General features: G+C 37.4%; 2 protein-coding genes across 2 annotated transcripts in view; one reads left to right on the forward strand and one right to left on the reverse strand.

Moving 5' to 3' along the window:
- LOC106140036 (phospholipid-transporting ATPase ABCA1) overlaps window positions 1-26,414 on the forward strand; it is a 262,166-nt gene that overhangs the window by 76,507 nt on the left and 159,245 nt on the right. The window lies entirely within an intron of this gene.
- Window positions 1-26,414, reverse strand: part of LOC132903069 (neuropeptides capa receptor-like) — a 54,943-nt gene that overhangs the window by 12,630 nt on the left and 15,899 nt on the right. The window contains exons 3-6 of the mRNA XM_060950386.1: window positions 22,932-23,131; window positions 13,493-13,652; window positions 2,743-2,855; window positions 456-639 (exon numbers count right to left, since the gene is read on the reverse strand). Coding sequence (XP_060806369.1) covers window positions 456-639; window positions 2,743-2,855; window positions 13,493-13,652; window positions 22,932-23,131 — 657 coding nt within the window. The remainder of the gene's footprint in view (window positions 1-455; window positions 640-2,742; window positions 2,856-13,492; window positions 13,653-22,931; window positions 23,132-26,414) is intronic.

The following is a 26,414-nucleotide window of genomic DNA, read 5'->3' on the forward strand; positions in this document are numbered from 1 at the left end:
AATGATATACCTGTGACTCATGACGTTGTAGAGGATAGGATTGACAGTAGCAGAGACATAGTAGAAGGCCCCAGCGACGCTGAATAAATGCTTCTTGATGTTTAGGATGAGCCTCGAGATGGTGACATAGATAAAGAACATTTACAGAAGGATACTCTAGACAATTGTATAGAAGAAGATTAGTGCCGTGTGGTTCCCGGCACCAATACAAAAAAAGGATCACTCCATATCTTTCCCATGGATGTCGTAAAAGACGAATAAGAGAAAGGCTTACAAACTTGGGATTCTTTTTTTAGGCGATGGGCTAGCAACCTGTCACTATTTAGATCTCAATTCTATCACTAATCCAAATAGCTGAACGTGGCCGATCGGTCTTTTCAAGACTGTTGGCTCTGTCTACCCCACAAGGGATATAGACGTGACCGTATGTATGTATGAAGATTAAAATGATATACCTGTGACTCATGACGTTATAGAGGATAGGATTGACAGTAGCAGAGACGTAGTAGAAGGCTCCAGCGACGCTGAACAAGTGCTTGTTGATGGTGTGGTAGTGCTTCGAGTTGGTGCCGTAGATGAAGAAGAGACGCTGGAAGTGGAACGGCGCCCAGCACACGAAGAAGGCGACCACGACTGCCGCTGTTGAAATATAGTTATATTTATTCATACATACATAAAATCACGCCTCTTTCCCGGAGGGGTAGGCAGAGATTACATCTTTCCACGATCTTGCCACGATCTCTGCATACTTCCTTCGCTTCATCCACATTCATAACTCTCTTCATGCAAGCTCGGCAGTTTCGGGTACTCTTAACCTGACCCTTTACAAGGACGTCCTTAATTTGATCAGTGTAATTTGTCCCGTATATATTTATTTATTTATATATGTATGACTGTATGTATATGCACAGTATGTAATTCACACGATCGAATGACTGCAAATTTCCTGATCTTAATACCTTCTCAGAAAATCGTCACCCAGCAGACGAGTCAATTGTTGCCACCTAATGAAACTTAGTTGCACTATTTCTCGGAACTGAATATTGACTAAGTTCCCTCAGATAAGACTGGGACAAACAGACAGAAACTGTGAATTTGAATTGCTTATACATACATACATACATACAGCCACGTCTAAATCCCTTGCGAGGTAGGCAGAGCCAACAGTGTTAAAAAGACTGATAGGCCACGTTCAACTGTATGGCTTTACGATAGAATTGAGATTTAGTAGGTTGCTAACATATCGCCTACTAGAAGAATCCCATGTTTAAAAGCCTATCCCTTAGTCGCCTTTTACGAGATCCATTGGAAAGATATGGAGTTGTTCTATTCTACAGTGTTGGAAACCACAGGGATTATTTCTATGGGATTTTATCTTATACCAAATGAATAATATTAGTAAACATTCGGAAACAGACATACACACACAATCTATTGTACTAATATTATAAAGTTGAGATAACTACTGGTGCGAATTGAAAAATTCTTAAAGTTTTGCGTCGAATAGACCATTTATCGAGGAAAGCTTTAGTCTATATAACATAACGTTGTAACTATAAGGTGCAAAGAAATAATGGAAAATGTTAAAAAAAATTACAGGAAATCCGTCTCCGTGCTCCCCTGGGCTATATATAAGGTACTTACAGGCCATATTTCAAATTTCTAGATCCAAATGGTTTGGGATGTGCGTAGATAAGTCAGTCAGTCAATCAGGCAAAAAGTCCCTTATCTATGTCAACTGATCGCTTAACAAAATATATATTCGGTTCCTAGGTATCACATCCCCATTTATTACGGGACAGACAGAGCCCGCATTCTTGGACTATCGGTCGAAAATGAACGTAAGACCCTGTCTGTGTGAATTGCGTTGGAAACATCGATCATCTGAAGCACAGTCACAGGTTCGAGTTCCGAGTGGGTAATTAGCAACGCTAGAGTGTTCTTTGGAGTCGCATTACTCAGGCGATGGTGATAGAATTAATGATGGATTAGCTTTTGTCCGAGGTTTCGCTCTTATAGGAATTCACAAAAAAAGGGACCTTATTATCCTCGGGCAAATAACTATAGTAACAAAAAGTCTAATTCCCAATTGGGATAAGTCCGCCATTGTACTTATTTTTTTAATTCAATTTATTAATTGTATTTCCAGTTTACATACATACATATGTCACGTCTATATAAAAGTCCTGAAAAGACTGATCGGCCACGTTCAGCTATTTGGCTTAATGATAGAATTGAGATTCAAATAGTGACAGGTTGCTAACCCATCGCCTAAAAAAAATTCCAGCATTTCCAGTTTCTGTATTGAAATTCCAGTTACACATACATACATACATACATAAAAATGACGCCTTTTTCCCAGAGGGGTAGGCAGAGACTATATCTTTCCACTTGCCACGATCTCTGCATACTTCTTTCGCTTTATTTACATTCATTACTCTGTTCATGCAAGCTCGGCGGTTTTGGGTACTCTTGACCTGACCCTTTGCCAGCTCGTTCTGATTTGAAATTCTAGTTACTGTATTGTATTATGTTTTTTTTTGTGCAAAACATTCATATATTCACGTCTATATCCCTTGCGGGATAGACAGAGCCAACAGTCTTGAAAAGACTGAAAGACCACTTTCAGCTGTTTAGCTTAATGATAATTTATGATGCAGTATTTTTAAATAGATAGTTTATATGCGACCCATGCGAAGTAGGGGCGGGTCGCTAGTTAAGAATAAGAAGAAGATAACTTACCCAGCATCCTGATGATAGCTTTCCTGGACTGCGCCTGACGAGCCTCCCCGTGGACGCTCCCGTTCACTCCATTCAAGGTCCCGGGACTACCAGGCTTATGCGCGTGAGTTGATCTGAACAGAAACGACAAAAAACTATCATCGTACAAATATACAAATGAATTTTCTACTAAGTACATGTTTTAAGAAGGCATTAGCTGACTGACTGACTAATAAATAAACTGTCCGGAGATTTGAAATTGAGCATCTTGTTCCCTAAGTAGTAGTGCACCTCTTAACCACTAATGAAAAGGATTTTCCAAAATTCCCGCGGGAACAGAAACATACGGAATTCGATAGCTAAGTTTTGGTCTAATAGCTTTAGGTCCCAATAAAGTTTTGAATTAATTAATTTGGCGGCCTCTGTGGCGCAGCAGTAGTACGCTTGTCTGTGACACCGGAGGTCCCGGGTTCGAATCCCGGCCAGGGCATGACGAGAAAAGAACTTTTTCTGATTGGCCTGGGTCTTGGATGTTTATCTATATAAGTATTTATTATAAAATATAGTATCCTTGAGTTAGTATCTCGTAACACAAGTCTCGAACTTACTTCGAGGCTAACTCAATCTGTGTAATTTTGTCCCGTATCAAAAAAAAAAAAAAAATATTGGAAATCAATTAACAATAGAAAATAATAGACTTCGTATCATGTGGTGTTCTACATATTAATTACACCTACTAGGTAGATTATTGTGGAGTCATTGTCTTAAATGTCCTACCCTAGGCCAGACTAAGTGACATAGCTTAAGGCGTATGTTAGGATAATTTACGAAGTAATTAGTTAAAGAAATCGTTAGATTCCCCTGCAAAGGTTGTGGAGGTCAGATGAGAGTCGCTATGTAGAGAGAGTATTATTAGAATAGAATAGATTTATTTCCAAAATTGGATACAATACATACATATGGTCACGTCTATATCCCGTGCGGGGCAGACAGAGCCAACAATCTTGAAAAAACTGAATGGCCACGTTCAGCTATTTGGCTTAATGATAGAATTGAGATTCAAATTGGATACAAGGTATCACTTATTGACGTCACATCACTTAAATTGAATTATAACTACTACCGCTTCCAAAGCGCATGTGTAGAAGAAGCGGCGGAACAAACTTCACTGCAGCATTTTCATCGGACGTCAATATAAAAATATAGATCTCTTAAATCGAAATCATGGACGTATGCACATTGTCTACATTAAAAAACATGGATGAATGTAGAACTAGTTATTTCAATACGAATATTAAGTATTCAGTTATTCTATAACAGGACCGGATAATTGTTGTTTCCACAAGTTACGCGAAAATAATTCTACGCGCAGTCAGAGCTGCGGGATACACATAGTAAATAAGTAAAAAAAAATCTGACTACCATAAACTTTTAGTCACAAAATTTCAATCATCACTCGGCTTTGGAGTAAAACTTGAGTGCTAAATCAACATGGCCATTAATTTATGTATGGCCGTCAAAAAAATCTTATTTCGCACGATTTCAAATATAAGTGTTGATGCAAGTACCTACGTAGTAATCGGTGATGATAGCATAGAGTAGGTATAGAACAGAGATTAAGACTTTTCTAATGTAACTTTCTCTTCCACCTGGCTTTAGTCCCGGTTGCATTCTCACCTTTATGGAGAGGAGCTCGGGATATGCCTTATAGTGGAATTATAGTGTTTACGCAGGCAGAACCGTGGGCGTCGACTAGTAATTACAAATATTTACGGGACAATTTTATATAAATTGACTTAACCTCAAAGTAGGTTCGATTTATCAACTCAAAAATGACTAACTCGATCCAGAATCATTATCGCACTCTTTTTGAGAAAGGTATGGATGGAACCGGGATTAATGCTACGAGGAAGAAGATTAAAACTTAACGATACTTCGAAATCCACTTAACAAAAGACAGAGACAGATATATTTCATGTCATGTTGTTATGTTTCATGTCAAAATCGTACAAGCATACATGAATAAAAACTGAGGCTACAAAACGATTTGTCTCTGTGTATTTATCTCCTCTTTTCAGTGTCTGCGAGTGAAGTTCACAAAAATGGTTGAAATGGGTTCTCGACGTGAGTTGTCACTCGTGTGAAATATATCTTTGAGGACGAAGCCCTAGGGTTATCATAGTGAAGAGTCTCAAAATCGATGGTCCGAATGATGAGAATATGTAAGTAAAATAATATAAATATAAGTATAACATAATGAAAAAAGTAGATAAACATACAAATATTATACATATATAAATTAACCGATTTTAAAAATGGAGCTTTTCAGATTGACATGTATGTATGTAATGTCAATCTGAAGAGCTCCATTTCTTTTAAATCAGTTAATTATATAGTTAAAATCTTTAATTTAAATTTATAATCATTTAATTAATAAGTCGTAAACGAACAATACTTAGTGTTAAACAAAAACAACAATAATCGTGGCTTACCTTTTATAAAACGTCTACATCCCTTGCGGGGTAGACAGAGCCAATGGTCTTGAAAAGACTGAAAGGCCTGATTCACCTGTATGGCTTTATTGAGACATCTTTTTATATGGAAAATAAAGTTAAAATTTTTTTGAATATATTGAAAATAAAGTTTAAACTTCTCTCCCTATCTCTCATAGCTAACATCAGTTGCAATTTTATTTTCTATTTCGTAAAATAAGATTTAATATAATCATAAGGCCTAGACTAGACCAACTAATCATCAAGACCAAAAAATACGGTCGAATTGAGAACCTCCTTTTTGAAGTCGGTTAAAAATTAGTCAACATGCCTACATATCACTTCATTATTATTTGCAAACGCTACGGATATACATATAGCTATAACTATGTGCAACCTAACCACAGCCAACAGATAATTTATAAGATGGTCTTGTTACCACAAACGGGTAACTCGCACCCTCTGAAGAGGGTAAGATGTGACGTGTTACTGTCTACCTACCCTTACTAAAGTTAATCATTAAAATCTCGAGATACAGAGATCGAGTGTAGTTATCTGAAGGTTGAGCTTCATTTGGGTATTATACGTACATATGGTCACGTCTATATCCCTCGCGGGGTAGACAGAGCCACCAGTATTGAAAAGACTGAATGGCCACGTTGGCTTAATGATAGAATTGAGATTCAAATAGTGACAGGTTGCTAGCCGATCGCCTAAAAAATAATCGCAAGTTTGTAAGCCTAGCCCTTAGTCGTCTTTTACGCCATCCATGGGAAAGAGATGGGGTGGTCCTATTATTTTTTGTATTGGTGCCGGGAACCACACGGCACGATTCATCAACCATCAACCATCGACACTCACGAATAACATATTTTTAAATTTCAACAGTTACTAACACTATGGATGCAAATCTGAAATAAAAACATTATAATTTATTTTATTTTTTTTATTTTTTTTTATAATATGTGTTACGAGTATTGTAACGCATCCTCAATGCTTTAAATGTTGATGCCGCTGCTTCTCTTTTTTTTTTAATTTTCCTAAAATAGTATTTTATATTTTGGTTGACTGGAAGAAATCCCGATTGGGATAAGTCCGCGATTGTACATATTTATCTAAATCTAATGATTGTATTCTGTTTTTGTTACAATCCTTTTATGTGCAATAGTTTACAAACAAAGATAACAAATAAAAAAGGTAATATTACATTTCATTACGCCTATGTTATTTGCACTAGAATTAAAACAAAATGGCCATTTTAAAACCATTGACAGTAAACTACGGCATGCTCAAATTGGTTCGGTTAATTGAATGATCTTATTAAGATGTGGGTACAATCTATACTAATATTATAAAGCTGAAGAGTTTGTTTGTTTGTTTGAACGCGTTAATCTCGAGAACTATCTACTGGTTCGAATTGAAAAATTATTTTTGTGTAGAATAGACCATATATCGAGGAAGGCTTTAGGCTATATATCATCACGCTGCAACTTTAAGGAGCGAAGAAATAATGGAAAATGTAAAAAAAACACGGGGAGAATTATTCATCCTTGAGGGCTTCAATGATGCCTAATATAACTAATCCACGCCGACCAAGTCGCGGGCACAGCTAGTCAATCCATTAAGCAGAACGTGGCCTATCAATCTTTTCAAGACTGTTGGCTCTGTCTTCCCCGCAAGGCATCTAGCCGTGACTATATGTATGTACGCATGTAAACTTAAATTAATATCCAATTCAAGGATGTGGTACCTGTCAAATATTAAATATGGAGACTGAATTCTTAAAGGGACAGGTATTATAAATATTTGATAAGCATTTTGCAATTCAAGGAGCGTAGCGTAACATCTCATACGAGTATGTACAAGGCTTATAATACATGTAATGTGATAGAAATATGTTTTCAGTCTGACAATAGGCAAAGTTTGTAGCACATACGGTGTCGTCTATATCCCTTGCGGGGTAAACAGAGCCAACAGTCTCGAAAAGATTGTACAAATAGTTTAATCTAATTTATAGAATAAACGAAATTTTTTTATGATATTTTTTTTCCGGCATCAATAAGAAATTAATAGGCCAATTACCCCATCTCGTTCCTTAATCGCTTTTTACGACATCCCTGTAAATAAGTCCGGAGTGGTCGTGCCTTTTCTTTTTTTTATTAGTGCCGTTATCCACACGGCTTATACACACACACTATAAATAAATAAAATATAACAAATATATATGTAGTCTGCAAATGACAGGCAAAGACGAGGGAGAGCCCTGGTGAATTACCCAAAACTATCTCTCCTTTTGCCTTTGAGCTGACTGTCACACAATGAGACACAGTGTATTTGAAAATACTTTTCCAAATATATGAAACTATCTTAATACTTCATACCTTTCATTTTTATTTTATCACTGTTATTGACATCTCTGAGATTTGAGCGTCACACGGTCATTTTTTGTACAAATTTTATTTGTACAAAAAATGACCTACTACTACTATTTACTAGCTGTGCACGCAACTTCGTCCGCGTGGAACAGTTGTTTTGGGCATCATTGAAGCCCTCAAGGATGAATAATTTTCCCCGCTTTTTTCTCATTTTCCATTACTCCTTTGCTCCTTATAGTTGCAGCGTGATGATATATAGCCTAAAGCCTTCCTCGATAAATGGTCTATTAAACACAAAAATTATATAACTTATTTCTATTAAACTGTACATACATAATCATGTATATACCCCTTGCGAGGTAGACAGAGCCAACAGTTTTAAAAATAATGATTGGCAACGTTCGACTTTGTGGCTTAACGATAGAATTTACTTAAATGTCTTTAAGATCAATAAACAAACGTACAAAATTGGAAAAGATCAACATATAAATCAGTTTTCTTTTAGTTTTAGTCCTAGTGAAGTAAGACATACCCCTAATACAATCATGACAAAAGAAAGTTCCAACACAAAAATATTCCAGAGACTTCCTAACTTTTGGACGGAGTGGACACAACTCTTGATTACGTATAAGGTCCAATTAAATTCAAAAACTTTTCCAAATAAATTCTTACACATACATACATACATACCACGGTCCCGTCTATATCCCTTGCGAGGAAGACAGAGCCAACAGCCTTGAAAAGTCTGAATGGCCACGTTCAGCTATTTTGCTTAACGATAGAATTGAGATTCAAATAGTGACAGATTGCTAACCCATCGACTAAAAAAGAATCCCAAGTTTGTAAGCCTATCCCTTAGTCGCCTTTAACGACATCCATGGGAAAGAGATGGAGTGGTCCTATTCTCTTTTGTATTGGTGCCGGGTACCACACGGCAAATAAATTATAAAGATTGACTAGCTTATGCGCAAGACTAAGTATCCGTGTGGATTTAAAGAAGAAAATTGCTTATGTAGTAACTCCTGCATTATTAGCATTGCAAGCGCGATGCTGTTTTTATCGCGCGATAAACTATAGCTGGCCCGTTTCACATACATACATACATAAAAACACGCCTCTCTTCCGGAGGGGTAGGCAGAGACTACCTCTTTCCACTTGCCACGATCTCTGCACACTTCCTTCGCTTCATCCACGTTCATAACTCTCTTCATGCAAGCTCGGCGGTTTCGGGTACTTTTGACCTGACCCTTTACCAGGACGTCCTTAATTTGATCAAGATACGTTCGTTTCACGTCATAATGAAAAGCGAAACAGCGTTTCGTTGGCACGATGACATACTATGCCATGGGGGGCTGAAGGTCTATTATGTCTGTGTGAATAATTTCGTCATAATAGAATACATTTATTTTCAAAATTGGATACAAGGTTATTGACGTCACATCACTTAAATCTAATTATAACTATTACCGCTTCCAAAGCACATGTGTAGAAAAAGCGGCGGAACAAACTACACTGCAGCATTTTCATCGGAAGTCAATTTACAAATATGGATCTCTTAAAACTAAATCATGAGCGAATGCACATTGTCTACATTTTAAAACATGAATGAATGTAAAACTAATCAAGGCATTAATATTCATTCGTTACAAATAAAATTCAAACTTTTATAATTATAGTACCTGAGGACATATATAAATAATATATATATATTTATAACACTAATGGCTATCCCGACTTCCATTCTCGCGAAATGTGCTGGATTTCGTCTGGCTTTATACTCGAATCCTTTCCTTCTAATCCCTCGGGATCTTAGTTCGGTAATATTGACGTTAACGGCGATACGGAATCTTAAGCCCTTTATCTGATATGGGTTTTAAAAGTTACAATATACCACATAAAAATACTTAGTATTTTGTATCACTGCTTTTAAATAAAGTCCCTCGGTTCTCTGTCTGTATGTATGTGCTAATCTCGGAAAGTTCCCGTTTGAAATGTTAAAAAGAGGGATTTCTGATAAAGGTTTATAGTTATAAATGATAGCCGTGCGATGAACCGGAGCCGGTCAATATTAGAAAATAAATTCATTAAATTTTAGAATAGTCTAACTAATACATACATATAGTCATGTCTATATCCCTTGAGGGGTAGACAGAGCCAACAGTCTTGTAAAGACTGAAAGGCCTCGTTCAGCTGTTTGGCTTGATGATAGAATTGAGATTCAAATAGTGAAAGGTTGCTAGCCCATCGCCTAAAAAAGAATCTTAAGTTAATAGGCCTATCCCTTATTGGCCTTTTACGACATCCACGGGAAAGAGATGGAGTGGTCCTATTCTTTTTTTTATTAGCGATGGGAACCACACGGCACAGATAAGTTTAAACCTGGACGTTATCATTCTACATAGGCTGGTAGTGAAAAAGACTACCCCCTAAGGGATAAGATGTAATAAAATATTTGTGTAATAAATAAATAAATATATACAGGACAAATAACACCGATTGAGTTAGCCTCGAAGTAAGTTCGAGACTTGTGTTACGAGATACTAACCCAACGATACTATATTTTATAATAAATACTTATATAATCACTATTTTAATCTCAATGCTATCATTAAGCCAACGAAAGCTGAACGTGGCCATTCAGTCTTTTCAAGACTGTTAACTCTGTCTACCCTGCAAGGGATATAGATGTGACCATATGTATGTATGTATGTACTTATATAAATGTAAGGATTAAGATGTATCCTACTGTTTCAAGAGTCACGCGTTCCTGAGTAAACAGTGTAGGTATATCGAAAAGAGCAAGGAATATTTACGCATGGAGGAGTGGTTTTCTTATGATCACTTGGTTGTTTATAACGCTTTAGCACGTCTTTATTGAGATATACTCGTAATTATTTAATATATATTTTTTAAATTTACCTGACTTTTAATTCGAATTATCTATCATATACATATAGTCACGTCTATATCCCTTCCGGTGAAAACAGAACTAACAGTTTTGAAAAGACTGAAAGGCTACGTTTAGTTGTATGATGGAATTGAGATTCAAATAGTGACAGGTTGCTAGCCCATGAGGAATACTAAGTTTATAAGCCTATCCCTTAGTCACTTACGACATTCACGGGAAAATGATTTTGGAGTGATCCTTTTCTTAAGTGCCGGTAACCACACGGCGCTTTATAATTGGTCGCAGCGCTCACTGCTAGATATATAAATTAATAAATAAATAAATAAATATACATACATACATACATATGGTCACGTCTATATCCCTTGTGGGCTAGACAGAGCCAACAGTCTTAAAAAGACTGAATGGCCACGTTCAGCTTTTATAAATAAATACATACATATATACGGGACAAATTACACAGATTGAGTTAGCCTCGAAGTAAGTTCGAAACTTGTGTTACGAGATACTAACTCAACGATAGTTTATTTTATAATAAATACTTATATAGACAAACATCCAAGACCCAGGCCAATCAGAGAAAATAAAGATAAAGGTCAACTTCTTATGTTTCTCCACACATATCTGCGGCTGACTGTACTTCACTCGATTAACTGGATTTCACGCTCAACAATTATTGAAGGGCACGTTTGTTTGTTGAGAGTTTCTCAGAAACACGTGCAAGTACCGTACGCTCCCAATTTTGAATTAATTTTAATGTTTAATGTATTGGTACCTACATTATTTATATAATAACTATGTAGCTGTGCCCGCGACTTCGTTTGCGTGGAATAATTATTTTGGGCATCATTGAAGCTCTCAAGGATGAATAAATTAATGTTTGTTTGTTTGTTTGTTTGAACGCGCTAATCTCAGGAACTACTGGTTCGAATTGAAAAATTCTTTTTGTGTTGATTGATTACCATTAATCGAGGAAGACTTTAGGCTGTATAACGTCACGTTGCAACAATTAGGAGCGGAAGAATAATGGAAAATGTGAAAAAAATGGGGAAAATTATCCGTCTTTGAGGGCTCCAATGATGCCCAAAATAACTATTCCACAGATAGTATTAAATAAAAGAAAGACATATCCCCCTAAAAGAGATGAAAATGTGTCTCTAAAAAGCGCATATTTATGAACATCGAAAAAAGTCTGTAAATCTGAAAATGATGTGTTTGAAGGTTAGTACTACAAGTTTATCAAAACTGAATAAACATTCACTAATGTAAAACAAATCGTGCGATAAAGTAGAAAATTTTGCTCAAACTTTCCTAGAAAATGTGAGTCTGGAGCGTCTAGTCTGGAAAAAAGATAAGTCTTAACTTTAATCGCCAACTATTCGCTTTGTTTTTGCTTGTAACTTAAGTATTTACTTGAGTCCGCCCCCGTTTACTTACAGTCACGTCTATTTCTGTTGGAATATGTGCCGTGTGGTTCCCGGCATCGATACAAAAAAGAATAGGACCACTCCATCTCTTTCATATGGATGTCGTAAAAGGCGACTAAGGGATAGGCTTACAGACTTGGGATTCTTTTTTAGGCGATTGGCTAGCAACCTGTCACTATTAGAATCTCAATTCTGTCATTAAGCCAAATAGCTGAACGTGGCCATTCAGTCTTTTCAAGACTGTTGGTTCTGTCTACCCCGCAAGGGATATAGACGTGACCATATGTATGTATGTATGCACGTCTATTTTCTATGGATGTCGTTAAATGCGACAAAGGGAATATTAGCACATACAACTAGTTTAAATTCCCATTCAGATCTGATAGCAAAACAACATTGTGTTCGCCAGCTGCTTCACGTCCCGGGCAAATTGTAAACGAGAGTCAAGGGAACGGCTAATTCTCTGAAACTTGGGATTCCTCTTGTAGGCTTTATAGAAAACTGTCACTATTTGAATCTCATCTCAATTCCATCATTAAGCCATACAACTGGACGTGGCTTTACAGTTATTTAAGACTGTTGTTTCTGTCTACCCCGCAAGGGATACAGAAGTGATTATAATGAATATCAAAAAATAAGAACTAAGTAAAAAAATCTGAAAATCATGTGTTTGAAGGTTACAAGATTTGATATTATACTGAATAAAAAGCAAAAAAGTGGTTGACTAAGCAGATATACAAGGAGAGTGTGGAGGGAAAGGTCGGGGTGGGAAGACCTAGACGAACATATCTTGATCAAATTAAGGACGTCCTGGTGAAGGTTCAGGTCAAAAGTGCCCCAAACCGCCGAGCTTGCATGAAGAGAGTTATGAATGTGGATGAAGCAAAGGAAGTATGCAGGGATCGTGGCAAGTGGAAAGAGGTAGTCTCTGCCTACCCCTCCGGGAAAGAGGCGTGAGTTTATGTATGTATGTATGTATGTATAAAAAGCCACTTATGTGGCCTTACAGTTTTTTAATACTGTTGTCTCTGTCTACCCCGCAAGGGATAACGAAGTTATTATACATATGTACGTATGACATAAGCGATTAATTTGTGTGTAGACTGAAAGTGGCCTTTCAGTATGTTCAAGACTGTTGGTATATAGACGTGATGATATGTATGTTAGATACATACCTACGTACAAAAAAAGAGACTTTGAATTCAAAGAAAACGTAGACATTCACATCAGAACATACATACATACATTATGGTCACGTCTATATCCCTTGCGGGGTAGACAGAGCCAACAGTCTTGGAAAGAGTGAATGGCTACGTTCAGCTATTTGGCTATTCACATATGTTATGTTACCGCTTCTTCTGCACTGACGCCTTGGAAGCGGCAGTAAACTTAGATTTTAAGTAATTTATTTGACGTCAACCAATGTTGTTAAACCATACGTTTTGACAATTATTAAGCGATGTATAGTATCCTATAGTAATAAATAAAAATTTTGAATTTGAATAATGAATAAAAATTTTGAATTGAATTTGAACATCACAAACCAATTGTTAATTTAAAGATACATACCCCATAACGTACCTAATTCGGAGACCCATCCTGACGTAGAGACAGAGGATGATCAGGCCTGGCAGAATGAAGAACAGGAGACTGCTCAGCTCGCACAAATACCAGGATGGTAGCTCCAGCATAGCGCAGAAGGCTGACTCCACTGACGCATTCCCCGACCCTGGTGTGAAAATGTCTGATTTAGTATAAAAATCGGGAAAGAGTAAAGTTGCCGTGCCGTGTGGTTCCCGGCACCATTACAAAAAAGAATAGGACCACACCATCTCTTTCCCATGGATGTCGTAAGCGACTAAGGGATAGGCTTATAAACTTGGGATTCCTCTTTTAGGCGATGGTATAGCAACCTGTCACTATTTGAATCTCAATTCTATCATTAAGCCAAATAGCTGAACGCGGCCATTCAGTCTTTTCAAGACTGTTGGATCTGTCTACCCCGCAAGGGATATAGACGTCACCATATGTATGTATGTATGTATGTAAGAGTGAAGTTGAAATAGTTATGACGGCCTCTGTGGCGCAGCAGTAGTACGCTTGTCTGTGACACCGGAGGTTCCAGGTTCGAATCCCGGTCGGGCAATGATAAGAAATTAACTTTTTCTGATTAGCTTGGGTCTTAGATGTTTATCTAAATAAGTATTTATTATAAAATAAAGTATTGTTGAGTTAGTATCTCGTAACACATTTATTATTAAAAAAAAGGGGAGATATTAATAGCATGGAGTATTCTGCCGTGTAGTTCCCGGTAGTTTAGGATAGGACCACTTCGTATCAATCTCATGGATGTCGTAAAAGGCCAACATCTATTTTTCATACCCATAGTTATAAGGTCCACTCTTAACATTATTTTTAAACTAGAAATTACTTAAACATTATTTTTATGGCAAAGCAACGTTTGCCAGGACAGCTAGTATTGTCTAAAATAATTATTATAACATCCCTTATAAACGAAACTTGATAAATTATAGAACAAAACTTAGCTTTGTAAAACAAGTTGTATAGAAATTGTAATTATCGAGTATGATGACTAAAACGAAAGTTACAAATTGGCAAGTTATAAAAACTTTAACAATTAACAAAGTTAATTAACTTTTATAAGTCTGAATTTGAGTTACGCCTACTCACGCGAAAAAACTATCAATATTGAACCGTTTCATAGAGATACATACAAATATTATCACGTTAATATCCCTTGCGGGGTGAACAGAGCCACAATCTTGAAAAGACTCGTGGACCACGTTCAGCAGTTTCATTCGTAGTTATATACCTAGAAATAACATAAGAAAACGAAAATTAAAATGTTATAGATTTTACATACATACATACATAAAATCACGCCTCTTTCCAGGAGGGGTAGGCAGAGACTACCTCTTTCCACTTGCCACGATCTCTGCATACTTCCTTTGCTTCATCCACATTCATAACTCTCTTCATGCAAGCTCGGCGGTTTCGGGTACTTTTGACCTGACCCTTTAACAGGATATTTATATATATTAAATAAAATAAAATTTATTGCGAGGGTTGATGATGTAACCAATGTTTTCTTATGTTTTCCTTCGCTTCACAGCAGTAAAGCTATTTAATTTAAAATTAAATACCCAGTGGTCGAATGAGAAGGTCAATGACATGTATGTATGTTTAATGAGCCGTAACTCCAGAACAAATCCGTTTCGCATTCATCTGCGTCAGCCGCAATGTTTTCTCGAAGTTTCTCTGTTAATAATTTCACTTGTTTGGTTTGAAAAAGTTAAGCTTTATTATTGATTTTTTCCCCACCCAAAAGGAGAACAAAGGAGTTTTGTTATGAAATACATACATACATATAATTAGGCCTCTTTCCCGGAAGGGTAGGCAGAGACTACATCAATCCACATGTCCCAATTCTAGATAGGTACCTACTTACTTCTTTCGCTTCATTCACAACTTTTTAAAGCCTAAAAGCTGAACGAGGCCTGTTAGTCTGTCAAGACTGCCGGCACTGTCTACCCCGCAAGGGATATAGATATGACTATAGATAGATAGACTATTTATTGCACTATAAGAAAAACAGAAAAAAAACACAGGTAATGAGGTACAAACGCGGACTTATCGCTTAAGCAATCTCTTCCAGTCAACCTAAGGGTGGGAGGAAATTAAAACTACATATATATGTTATATAATATATGACTATATTTATGTATGTTAAGAAAAAATTGTCAACTTTCAAAATTTTAAATCCATCAAGAGCGTTGTTATTTCAGAGGCGTCGGTGAAATTAATTTCGCAAAAAAGGTACATCGAGATACGCTGTTAAGTTTGAAATTGTAATTAGCACCCCGCTCCGGTTTCAATATAGCGCCCTTGATAAATAATTCCAATTTATAACACCCGCAATCTGGTTATTGTTATATTTCAAAACTAGCTATGCCCGCGACTTCGTCCGCGTGGAATAGTTATATTGGGCATCATTAAAGCCCTCAAGAATGAATAATTTCCGCCATTTTTTTCACATTTCTTCTCGTTCCCATGGATGTCGTAAAAGTAAGTTAGTAAGTAAATGCTTTACTCACTAAAGGAGTACATTACAAATAAAAACGCGACTAAGGGATAGGCTTATGAACTTGGTATTCTTATTTTAGGCGATTAATTATTGGTTGCTAGTCACTGTTTGAATCTCCATTCTATCATTAAGCCAAACAGCTGAACGTAGCCTTTCCATCTTTTCAAGACTGTTGGCTCTGTCTACCCCGCAAGGGACTCAATGTATATATGTAAAAAGACAAAGATACTTATTTATATTAAGAAACATTGTTGTTAAACCAACAGTATTATTAAAGGAATACCTACCCACAGTGACATAAAATATTTTAATACACCTATGATACAGTCAAAGAGAAGAATTTATTTGCCTTTTAAAATAAGGATTTACTGTGAGACATTTCGTGCTAGACTTTCAGAGCGAAGCGTGACAAGGAAGAGTACTTAGGTTGAAAAATTGCCTTTATTCGAGTGAAACATTGTGAGTGAAGATTTCTCATAAGAAATTGGCTCCCGTGAGCGCTTGCCCAATTTTTGTGTGTTGTATCCTCGGCACTTAAAAAGGGGACCATTCCAAATCTTTCCCATGGAGTAAAAGGCGACCAAGGGAATGTCTGATAAATTTTGGATTCTTCTTGTAGGCTATAGGCTAGGAACCTGTCACTATTTGAAACTCAATTCTATCATTAAGCTAAACAGCTGAACGTGGCCTATCAGTCTTTTTCAGACTGTTGATTCTGTCTACTCCGCAAGGGATATAGACGTGTTAATATTTATGTATGTATTTTTCTCTATGTGTCACGTGGTCTCTGGCATTTTAGAACAGGACCACTCCATATCTTTTCCATTGATATAGTAAAAGGCGACTTGGCTCTGTCTACCCCGCGAGGCATATAGACGTGACCATATGTATGTGTCGCAGGAAAATGAAGTAACCAGAGATTTCGCGAAATCACGGCATATGTTGAATATTCTTATTTACGACGTCTTCTTACTAAAATAGTCAGTGAAATGTCGTTTCACTAAATATAATCTAGTGAAATGTCAGAAAAACGGATACCTCCGAGGAAAAATCGTCTAATGTATCTCTCTCCCTCTCTCTACCCAAACGGACACAAGTGGGAGCGGAAGGAAGCCGCCGTGGAAGCGGCCGCCGCGTCACGTATATGAGCGAGGGCAGCTCATGCTCCTGGCAACGAAGCGGTAGGCGATGGCACCGTGTGGTTTTCGTGGCTTCAAGCCCTACATAACCCGTCCGGCTTCCCGAACCCGGCCGGGTAGGCGAAGGTCTTTCCACACGTAAAAAATAGATTAGGTTAGGTTAGGTTAATAATTATGTAAGTACATACTTTTAAAAGGACTTAGCACGAACCTGTTTCATTCTTTATTTCACTAGATTTTGATGAGTGAAATTATATATCACTAGATTAAAATAGTATTTTGTCTTATCACTAATATTTTTTTAGTAAGAAGATGTATTAAATAGGAATATTCACCATCTTCCGTGATTTCGTGGTATACATAGGGATTTCGTTAAATCTCTGATATCCTCATTTCTCTGCGACATATGCATATAATTTCAAACCTTCCATATACATGACATACATACATAAAATCACGCCTCTCGCCCGGCGGGGTAGTCACAGACTACATCTTTCCACTTGCCACGATCTCAGCATACTTCCATAGGTATATTTTACACTATTTTATTTCGCCGCTCAGCGCCGTAAAATACGAGTATTTTAATATTCTTTAAGCCGTGTGAGTGCCTCTTTTACGAATTTTCACGGGTCACCTGCTTGTTTAATAGCTTGAGCCGTTTTATTCTTTTCGGGGAGAACTGCACGGGTAATCGATCTTACATACCGTGGTTGAGCTGTTAATTACATATATATCATCACGTCTATGTCCCTTGCGGGTTAGACTGAGCCGACAGAATTGAAAAAACTGAAAGGCCACGTTCAGCTGTTTGGCTTAATGATAGAATTGAGATTCAAATAGTGACAGGTTGCTAGCTCATCTACTAAAAGAATCCCAAGTTTGTAAGCCAATCGCTTAGTCGCCTTTTACGACATCAATGGCAAAGAGATGAAGTGGTCCTATTCTTTTGCTATTGGTGCCAGGAATCAGCTGTTAATTCATTAACAAAGTTTTAAAGTAATAATGCTTTTACTATTCCTCATTCGAAATTGAAATTAAAATGTCATCATAATTTACAAAGATTGACAAAAATTCTAATGAAAATATTGTTATTACAAATTATCTTAATTCCATTATTAAGCCATCCATGCAGAACGTGGCCTTTCATACTGTAGGCTCTGGCAAGGGATACAAACGTGATTGTATTTGATTGATTTTGACAACATATAGTCTAAAACACGGAGGAGGAGGATACACTTCCCTGGGAAGTGAAACCATGGTAAAAACTAGTGCATGATAGAGACCAACGTTAATTACATGCCATTAACGGCATAGTGTCTTTGGCCATAAATCTTTACATAACTCGTGACCCCAAGTTTACAGGCAGCACTTAACTTTCAACTTTGAAAGGTCAAGCTAACTTGTCACGAGAGTGGGTTATGGATACCTACTTGTAATATGCGCCGGTGGTCGAATGATTACGGTGACTGAATAAAAAAGCGTGATTCACAAGTTCATATTTTAACGCGGCCGAGTTAACCAACCTAATGACAATTGAAATTTGACGGCCTCTGTGGCGCAGCGGTAGTACGCTTGTCTGTGACACGGGAGGTCCCGGGTTCGAATCCCGGTCAGGGCATGGTGAGAAAATAACTTTTTCTGATTGGCCTGGGTCTTGGATGTTTATCTATATACATAAGTATTTATTATAAAATATAGTATCGTTGAGTTAGTATCTCGTAACACAAGTCTTACTGCGAGGTTAACTTAATCAGTGTAATTTGTCCCGTATATATTTATTTAATTATTTTTTTTCATTTGTGGCACTAATTATAAAAGCATGCTTGTTAACAATAATATGATCTCAATTATCATAATATCCTAACTTAATAATAAAGGCACCAATACAAAAAGGCATAGGACCTCTCCATCTCTTTCCCATGGATGTCGTAAATGGCGACTAAGGGATAGGCTTACAATCTTGGGATTCTTTTCTAGGCGATGGGCTAGCAACCTGTCACTATTTGAATCTCAATTCTATCATAAAGCCAAACAGCTGAACGTTGCCTCAGTCTTTTCAAGATGACTGAAAAATGGTGTTCAATTAATTCTATAGCGAAACAGATAGCCTTAGGCATTATTATAATAAATTCGGATTCCGGGAATTCGACAATCACCTAAACCTTTGTACCTCATTACCTGTGTTTTTTTTTTGTCTGTTTTTCTTTTTCTTATAGTTCAATAAAGAGTCTATCTATCTACTTGCACTTAAAATTTAATAAAGGTACTAACTAAAGGTTATTTACTCTCCTGAAAATGTGGTTCAAGTTTTGGTATCGCTAAGTGCAGCGGCACTTAGCGACCCAAGGTAGGCACATATGTATGTATACAAGACAAGGAAATGGGTGTGCACTTAAAGTTTCACCTGGGCGAAATTTGTTGCCACTAGAGTTTTGTACATACATACATAAACATAAGCACGTCTGTATCCCTTGCGGGGTAGACAGGGAGAACAGACTTGAAAAAACTGGTAATCAATGTTTGGGTTAATTGAGATTCAAATCTCCATCTCTATCCCATGGATGTCGTAAAAGGCGACTAAGGGATAGGCTTACTAACTTGGGATTCTTTTTAGGCGATGGGCTAGCAACCTGTCACTATTTGAATCTCAATTCTATCATTAAGCCAAATAGCTAAACGTGGCCATTCAGTCTTTTCAAGACTATTGGCTCTGTCTACCCCGCAAGGGATATAGACGTGACCATATGTATGTATGAGATTCAAATATGTTTTTGCTCTGTACCAGAAAGAAATAAAAATTCTTAGTTTATTTTTTTAGGCTATTTCAGTCAATATTTTAACATTTTTTTTTAAGGAGAATCGGCCTGTTAGGCCTATACTACTGTCACTACTCTTTTATTCTTACCGTCTGCGTTACCCTTGCGGGGTGGATAGAGCCAACAGTGTTGAAAAGACTGATAGGCCACGTTCAGCTGTTTAGCGTAATGAAAGAATTTAGATTCAAATAGTGACTGGTTGTTAGCCCATCGTCTAAAAGAAGAATCCCAAGTTTATAAGCATATCCCTTACTCGCCATTCCCACTCCAGTTATTTTTTTATTAGTGCCAGGAACAACACGGCATACAACTACGTATATCTATACTAATATTATAAAGTTGTAGAGTTTGTTTGTTTGTTTGAACGCGATAATCTCAGGAACTTCTGGTTCTATATGAAAAAATCTTTTTGCGGTGAATAGACCATTTATCGAGGAGGGCTTTAGGCTATATAACATCACGCTGCAACTATAAGGAGCAAAGGAATGATGGAAAATGTGAAAAAAACGCGGAAAATTATTCATCCTTGAGGGCTACAATGATGCCCAAAATAACTATTCCACGCGGACGAAGTCGCGGGCACAGCTAGTTTTCAATAAAAAGTTTTCATATCGTCTGTACCGCACGACCAAGGCTGCTCATTTGAGCATGGCTGAGTGTGTATTAGAGTGATGATGATGAGCCAAATGTCTGATAGTTATCATCAATCAGTTCACGTCGACCTTTGACGAAGAAAAAAATATAAATGTACTTCGCTCTCAAAGTAATGAGAGACCACGGATGTACTACCTACAAATTAATCTTAAGAGTACTTACTTAGTAAAAGTTCTTATACTTTCACAAACTATTTATACATACATACATATGGTCACTTCTATATCCCTTGCGGGGTAGACAGAGCCAACAGTCTTGAAAAGACTGATAGGCCACGTTGGCTTAACGATAGAATTGAGATTCAAATTATACAGGTTGCTAGCCCATCGCCTAAAAAGAATCCAAGTTTGTAAGCCTATCCCTTACAAACAATCTATTTATATATTTCCTTTTCCCTGTAATACTCGTATTACGAAACATACATACATATAATCGCGTCTATATCCCTCGCGGGGTAGACAGAACCAACAGTCTTGAAAAGACCGAATGGCCACGTTCAGCTATTTGGCTTAATGACAGAATTGAGATTCTAATAGTGACAGGTTGCTAGCCCATCGCCTAAAAAAGAATCCTTAGTCGCCTTTTATAACATCCATGGGAACGAGATGGAGTCGTATTATTCTTTTTTCTTTGGGTGCTGGGAACCACACGGCAAAGTTATGTTGATTGGAATAAAAAATCCCAACCAGCTGAAAAAATAAATCGTAATACTTATAGGCATATTGATGTCCTAATCTTTTTTTATTGGTGCCGGGAACCTCACGGGCAGGAGGAAGAACAGCTTTTTTACAATCTCGAGGAGGATCAAATAAATTCGGTGACAGGCAGCCATAAAAGTTAATACGAGTACAATGATATAGTGAATAACAGCCGAATGTGTCTGAACAAACATATTGAATTACAATTTTTAGGGCTTCAATAATATGAATATCTTACTTCGTATGTTTAATATCTTATCGTGGGTCGTGTTTACTGTTTAAATTGTACATTAAAAACATATTTCTCGTCTTCATGTCCTACGGGGTAGACAAAGGTTAATACGTGATAGTGAGATTCAGAAATAATGACAGGTTGCTAGCCCATCTCATGAAAGAAGAATGCCAAGTTTATGGGCCAATGCCTTAGTCACCTTTTACGACATTCACTAGAAAGAGATGGAGTGGTCCTATTCTATTTTCTACCGGTTCCGAGAACCACACGGCACCATTAATTCTATAGCGTAGCAGATAGACTTATGCATGATTATAATAAATTTGGATTCATATTTTATTGGTGCCGGGAACCACAAGTAAATAACACATTTTAGTTTTGATGTTAAATGTTTCTTTTATAAGTACAATGAATAAATATATAAAATGAAATAAAATAACCCTAACAATAACTAGGTACCTGAATCACCGAGCACAACCCACGTACGAGCAGTATTGAATCCATTCATAATTTCTATAAGTCGTTTCAATAGACCTGATTTTACCTTGTAACAATGGAGTATTTCTATTCCGTTCTTACAATTTTTCTGACATTCGTCTTTCCTTTCTTGAAACGTAGGTACGGCATGATCGCTACATCTTACGAAGCCTCTGAAGGATTAGAACCTTGGTGTTAGTAACTGAGTACGCTTACGAATATTAAGAACTTAACCACTTGTCCACTGATGACAGTTTTACCGGTAATATGTACCAACTTTTTTGTTATGAGTCATAAACAATGCTCTGATGGTGAAGGAAAATATGATGAGGATACCTGCACTGCACATTTTGGCTCAAAGAGTCACTTCGTGCCAAAAACTTTCGGATCTTGTGGAGTAGAACCTTGGGCTTCTGTCTATAAAGGTGAGGACGCAACGGGGTCAAATGTCAGGATGAAATGATAATGACTTAAAAAGGGATATAGTTGAAAACATTTACCAGATGGATAGTCATGATTACACAATAGGAATGATAAGTAGGTCTTACAACAATATAGATTAGTTGATACATACATACATACATAGATATGGCTACGTCTATATCCCTTGCGGGGTAGACAGAGCCAACAGTCTTGAAAAGACTGAATGGCCACGTCCAGCTATTTGGCTTAATCATAGAATTGAGATTCAAATAGTGACAGGTTGCTAGCCCATCGCCTAAAAGAAGAATCCCAAGTTTATAAGCCTACCCCTTAGTCGCCTTTTACGACATCCATGGGAAAGAGATGGAGTGGTCCTATTCTTTTTTGTATTGGTGCCGGGAACCACCAATTTTTATTGATGATATAAAAGATTTGGCGGATCGAGAGGAGCAATACGCACTTACCCGGTGGATAATCATGATAGCTGACAGTAGTATACATGGCAAACGGCGAAGCAGCCAATAGCGAGACGGCCCAAAGCGCCGCGACGATTCTCAGCGCGCGCCTCAACCCAGCCATGGCGTATAGGTGGAGGGGGTGACAGATCGCCAGGTACCGCTCCAGGGAGAACGCCACGATGGTTAGAACTGACACGTATGATGCCCTGTAAGAAATGTAGTTTATTTAATAATGATCTATACTAATAGGCTGAAGAGTTTGTTTGTTTGAAGGCGTTTATCTCGGGAACTACTAGATCGATTTGAAAAATTCTTATTGTGTTGAATAGAACATTTATCGAGGAAGGCTTTAGGCTATATAACATCACGCTGCAACTTTTAGGAGGGAAGGAATAATGGAAAATGTGAAAATAAAACAGGGAATATTATTCATCCTTGAGGTCTTCAATGATGCCCAAAATAACTACGCCACGCCAATGAAGTCGCGGGCACAGCTAGTAAATGCAATATGGCGTCTAGCAGTCAGCTCCAGCTGAGAAGCCCTCAAGGATGAATAATTTTCACCGATTTTTTTTTCACATTTTCCATTATTTCTTCGCTTATAATAGTTGCAGCGTGATGTTACCTATATAGCCTAAAGCCTGCCTCGATAAATGGTCATAGACAATGCAAAAAGAATTTTTCAATTCGAGCCAGTAGTTCCTGAGATTAGCGCGATCAAACAAACGAACTCTTCAGCTTTATAATATTAGTATAGATGAGTGGTGCTATAAAGTGCACATACTTATTCTCTACGGGTTAGTGACAAAGCCTCAATTTTCAGCCGTATTTGAAATTAATATAGGTAGTGACCGGTTGCTAGCCCATCGCCTGAAGAAATATCCCAAGTTCATATTAACCTCACTCTTGATTCACTTTTACAGTTTGTACGAGAAGAATTTAGTACCGCGTGGTTCCCGGCACCAATACAAAAAAGAAAAGGACCACCCCATCTTTTTCCCATGGTTGTCGTGAATGGCGACTAAGGGATAGGCTTATAAACTTGGGATTCCTTTCTTAGGCGATGGACTGCAATCTGTCACTATTTAAATCTCAATTCTATAATTAAGCCAAACAGCTAAATGTGGCTGAACGGGCCGAGGGTCTGTTGTCTGTCTGTCTGTGTCTAAATAAAAACAGAATTTCGCCCGTTCAAGATACGTCTTGTCGTCTTGTCCGTCTTGGTGTCGATGTCGATTGTCCTTTTTTTCACAGTCTGTCAGTCGGTTTTAGTCATCTAAATTGTCAAGTCAAAGAGTGTTGTTTGTCCATGGAGGCTGAACGGCCGCTACAGTGGCCATTCAGTCTTTTTAAGACTGTTGGCTCTGTCTACCCCGCAAGGAATATAGACGTGACCATATGTATGTACATACAAATACATACATGTATATGTAGATAAACATTCAGGACCCAGGCCAATCAGAAAAAGTTCTTTTCTCATCATGCCCTGGCCGAGATTCGAACCCGGGACCTCCGGTGTCACAGACAAGCGTACTACCGCTGCGTCACAGAGGCCGTCACATGAAATGCCATGAAATGCAATACCAATTACTACGACACATTTACCAGTAAGTTATTGTTATATTTAACATAATAGTCGACATAAACCTGCCCGCCGTTCCATATTATTTTATAATTGCGATGCCCAACACGGTTCATATTGTACCTATTTATAAGCAGTAACTGTAATTTAACTGATGTATTTTATGATATGCGATAAAGATTTTTAATTTGAAAAAGAAAAAAATTCTATCATTAAGCCAAATAGCTGAACGTGGCCATTCAGTCCTTTCAAGACTGTTGTCTCTGTCTACCCCGCAAGGGATATAGACGTGAACATATGTATGTATGTATGTAAGAAAAAAAAATCGGTCACCCCTTCTACAGTCGTATATTTTTCCAAACTCTATATCTAGATTCGTTTGTCGCGGTAATTGTGAACAATTTTCCAATTAATAAAATTCACAAATTGTTCGTGTATTCCGATTCTCAACTTTTTACATGTAGTATGCGAGTGACTTCTCCTTAAAGTTTTTAATCGAGAGGAAAATCCTTGTTTGTTTTGTTTCGTGTAAGTACTAAATTTACTTGAATCAATTAATTTTTCTATTTTTATTAAGCGCAAAGCCTTTGCAGTGAGCTTTGCTCGGGTCGCTGTGATATCGTATTTCGGACAATACGTTGTTCAAAGTTGTTTATTAACCATCCATATTTCTCTACTTATCAAAAGAAACAATTTTTTTTTCAACATACATTTAGTCACATCTATATCCCTTGCGTGGTAGACGGAGCCAGCAGTCTTGAAAGAAGTATGCTGAGATCGTGGCAAGCGCAAAAACGTAGTCTCTGCCTACCCATCCGGGAAAAGGCGTGATTTTATGTATACATACATACACCTACATATGATCACGTCTTTATCCCTTACGAGGTAGACAGAGCCAACAGTCTTGAAAAGACCGATAGGCCACGTTCAGCTGTTTGGCTTAGTGATAGAATTGAGATTCATATAGTGACGGGTTGCTAGCCCATCGCCTAAAAGAAGAATCCCAAATTTATAAGCCTATCCCTTAGTCGCCTTTTAGTTTAGTCCATTTTATGTATATATATATATGTATGTAAATGTATTATAAACTAAGTGTAAGTAGCCACTGTCATTGACAATAATGAAGTTACTCGTACTGGAAGCCCATATTGAATTAGGGAACTTTGAACTTGAACTTGCAGGCGAGTTCCGGCGATAAGATCTTGATTCAATCAATCAACTTGAGCACTCAATTCCTTCACAAAAGATTGATAGATGACACGGGAACAATAAGGCGTAAATGTGTATTTCTTTTCATAATGATGGAACTGCATTAATTTTTTTTAAATGCATTAATTTTTTTTAAATGTACTCTTTTTGATTGACAGACATACAACGTAGAGCCCATACCGCTGGAACTTGAAATTTGACATCTTTATGTAGGTAACAGGTTCTTTATGTGGTCTAAGGTTGCACTAAGCAAGGAATTCCCGAAATTCCCACGGGAACGGGTGGAGCCGCAGACGTCCTCTCGTAAATATTATTGGGACAAATTCTTGTGAAACGAAATTCTAAATCAATTATAAAGGTGAAGCTGAGTTTGTTTGTTTGTTTGTTTGAACGCGCTAATCTCAGGAACTACTGGTATGAATTGAAAATTATTTTTGTGTTGAATAGACCATTTAACGAGGAAGGCTTTCGGCTGTATAACATTACGCTGCAACTATAATGAGCGAAGAAGTAATGAAAATGCAAAAAAAACGGGGAAAATTATTCATCCTTGAGGGCTTCAATGATGCCCAAAATGACTATTCTACGCGGACGAAGTCGCGGGCACGGCTAGTAATACAATAAAAGCCTTAGAAAGATATAGATAAAGTGCCGCGTGGTTTCTGGCACTTTCGAATAGGCCAACTCCATCTCTTCCC

This window comes from Amyelois transitella, chromosome 21 (assembly GCF_032362555.1).
Source record: "Amyelois transitella isolate CPQ chromosome 21, ilAmyTran1.1, whole genome shotgun sequence".
Taxonomy (NCBI): domain Eukaryota; kingdom Metazoa; phylum Arthropoda; class Insecta; order Lepidoptera; family Pyralidae; genus Amyelois; species Amyelois transitella.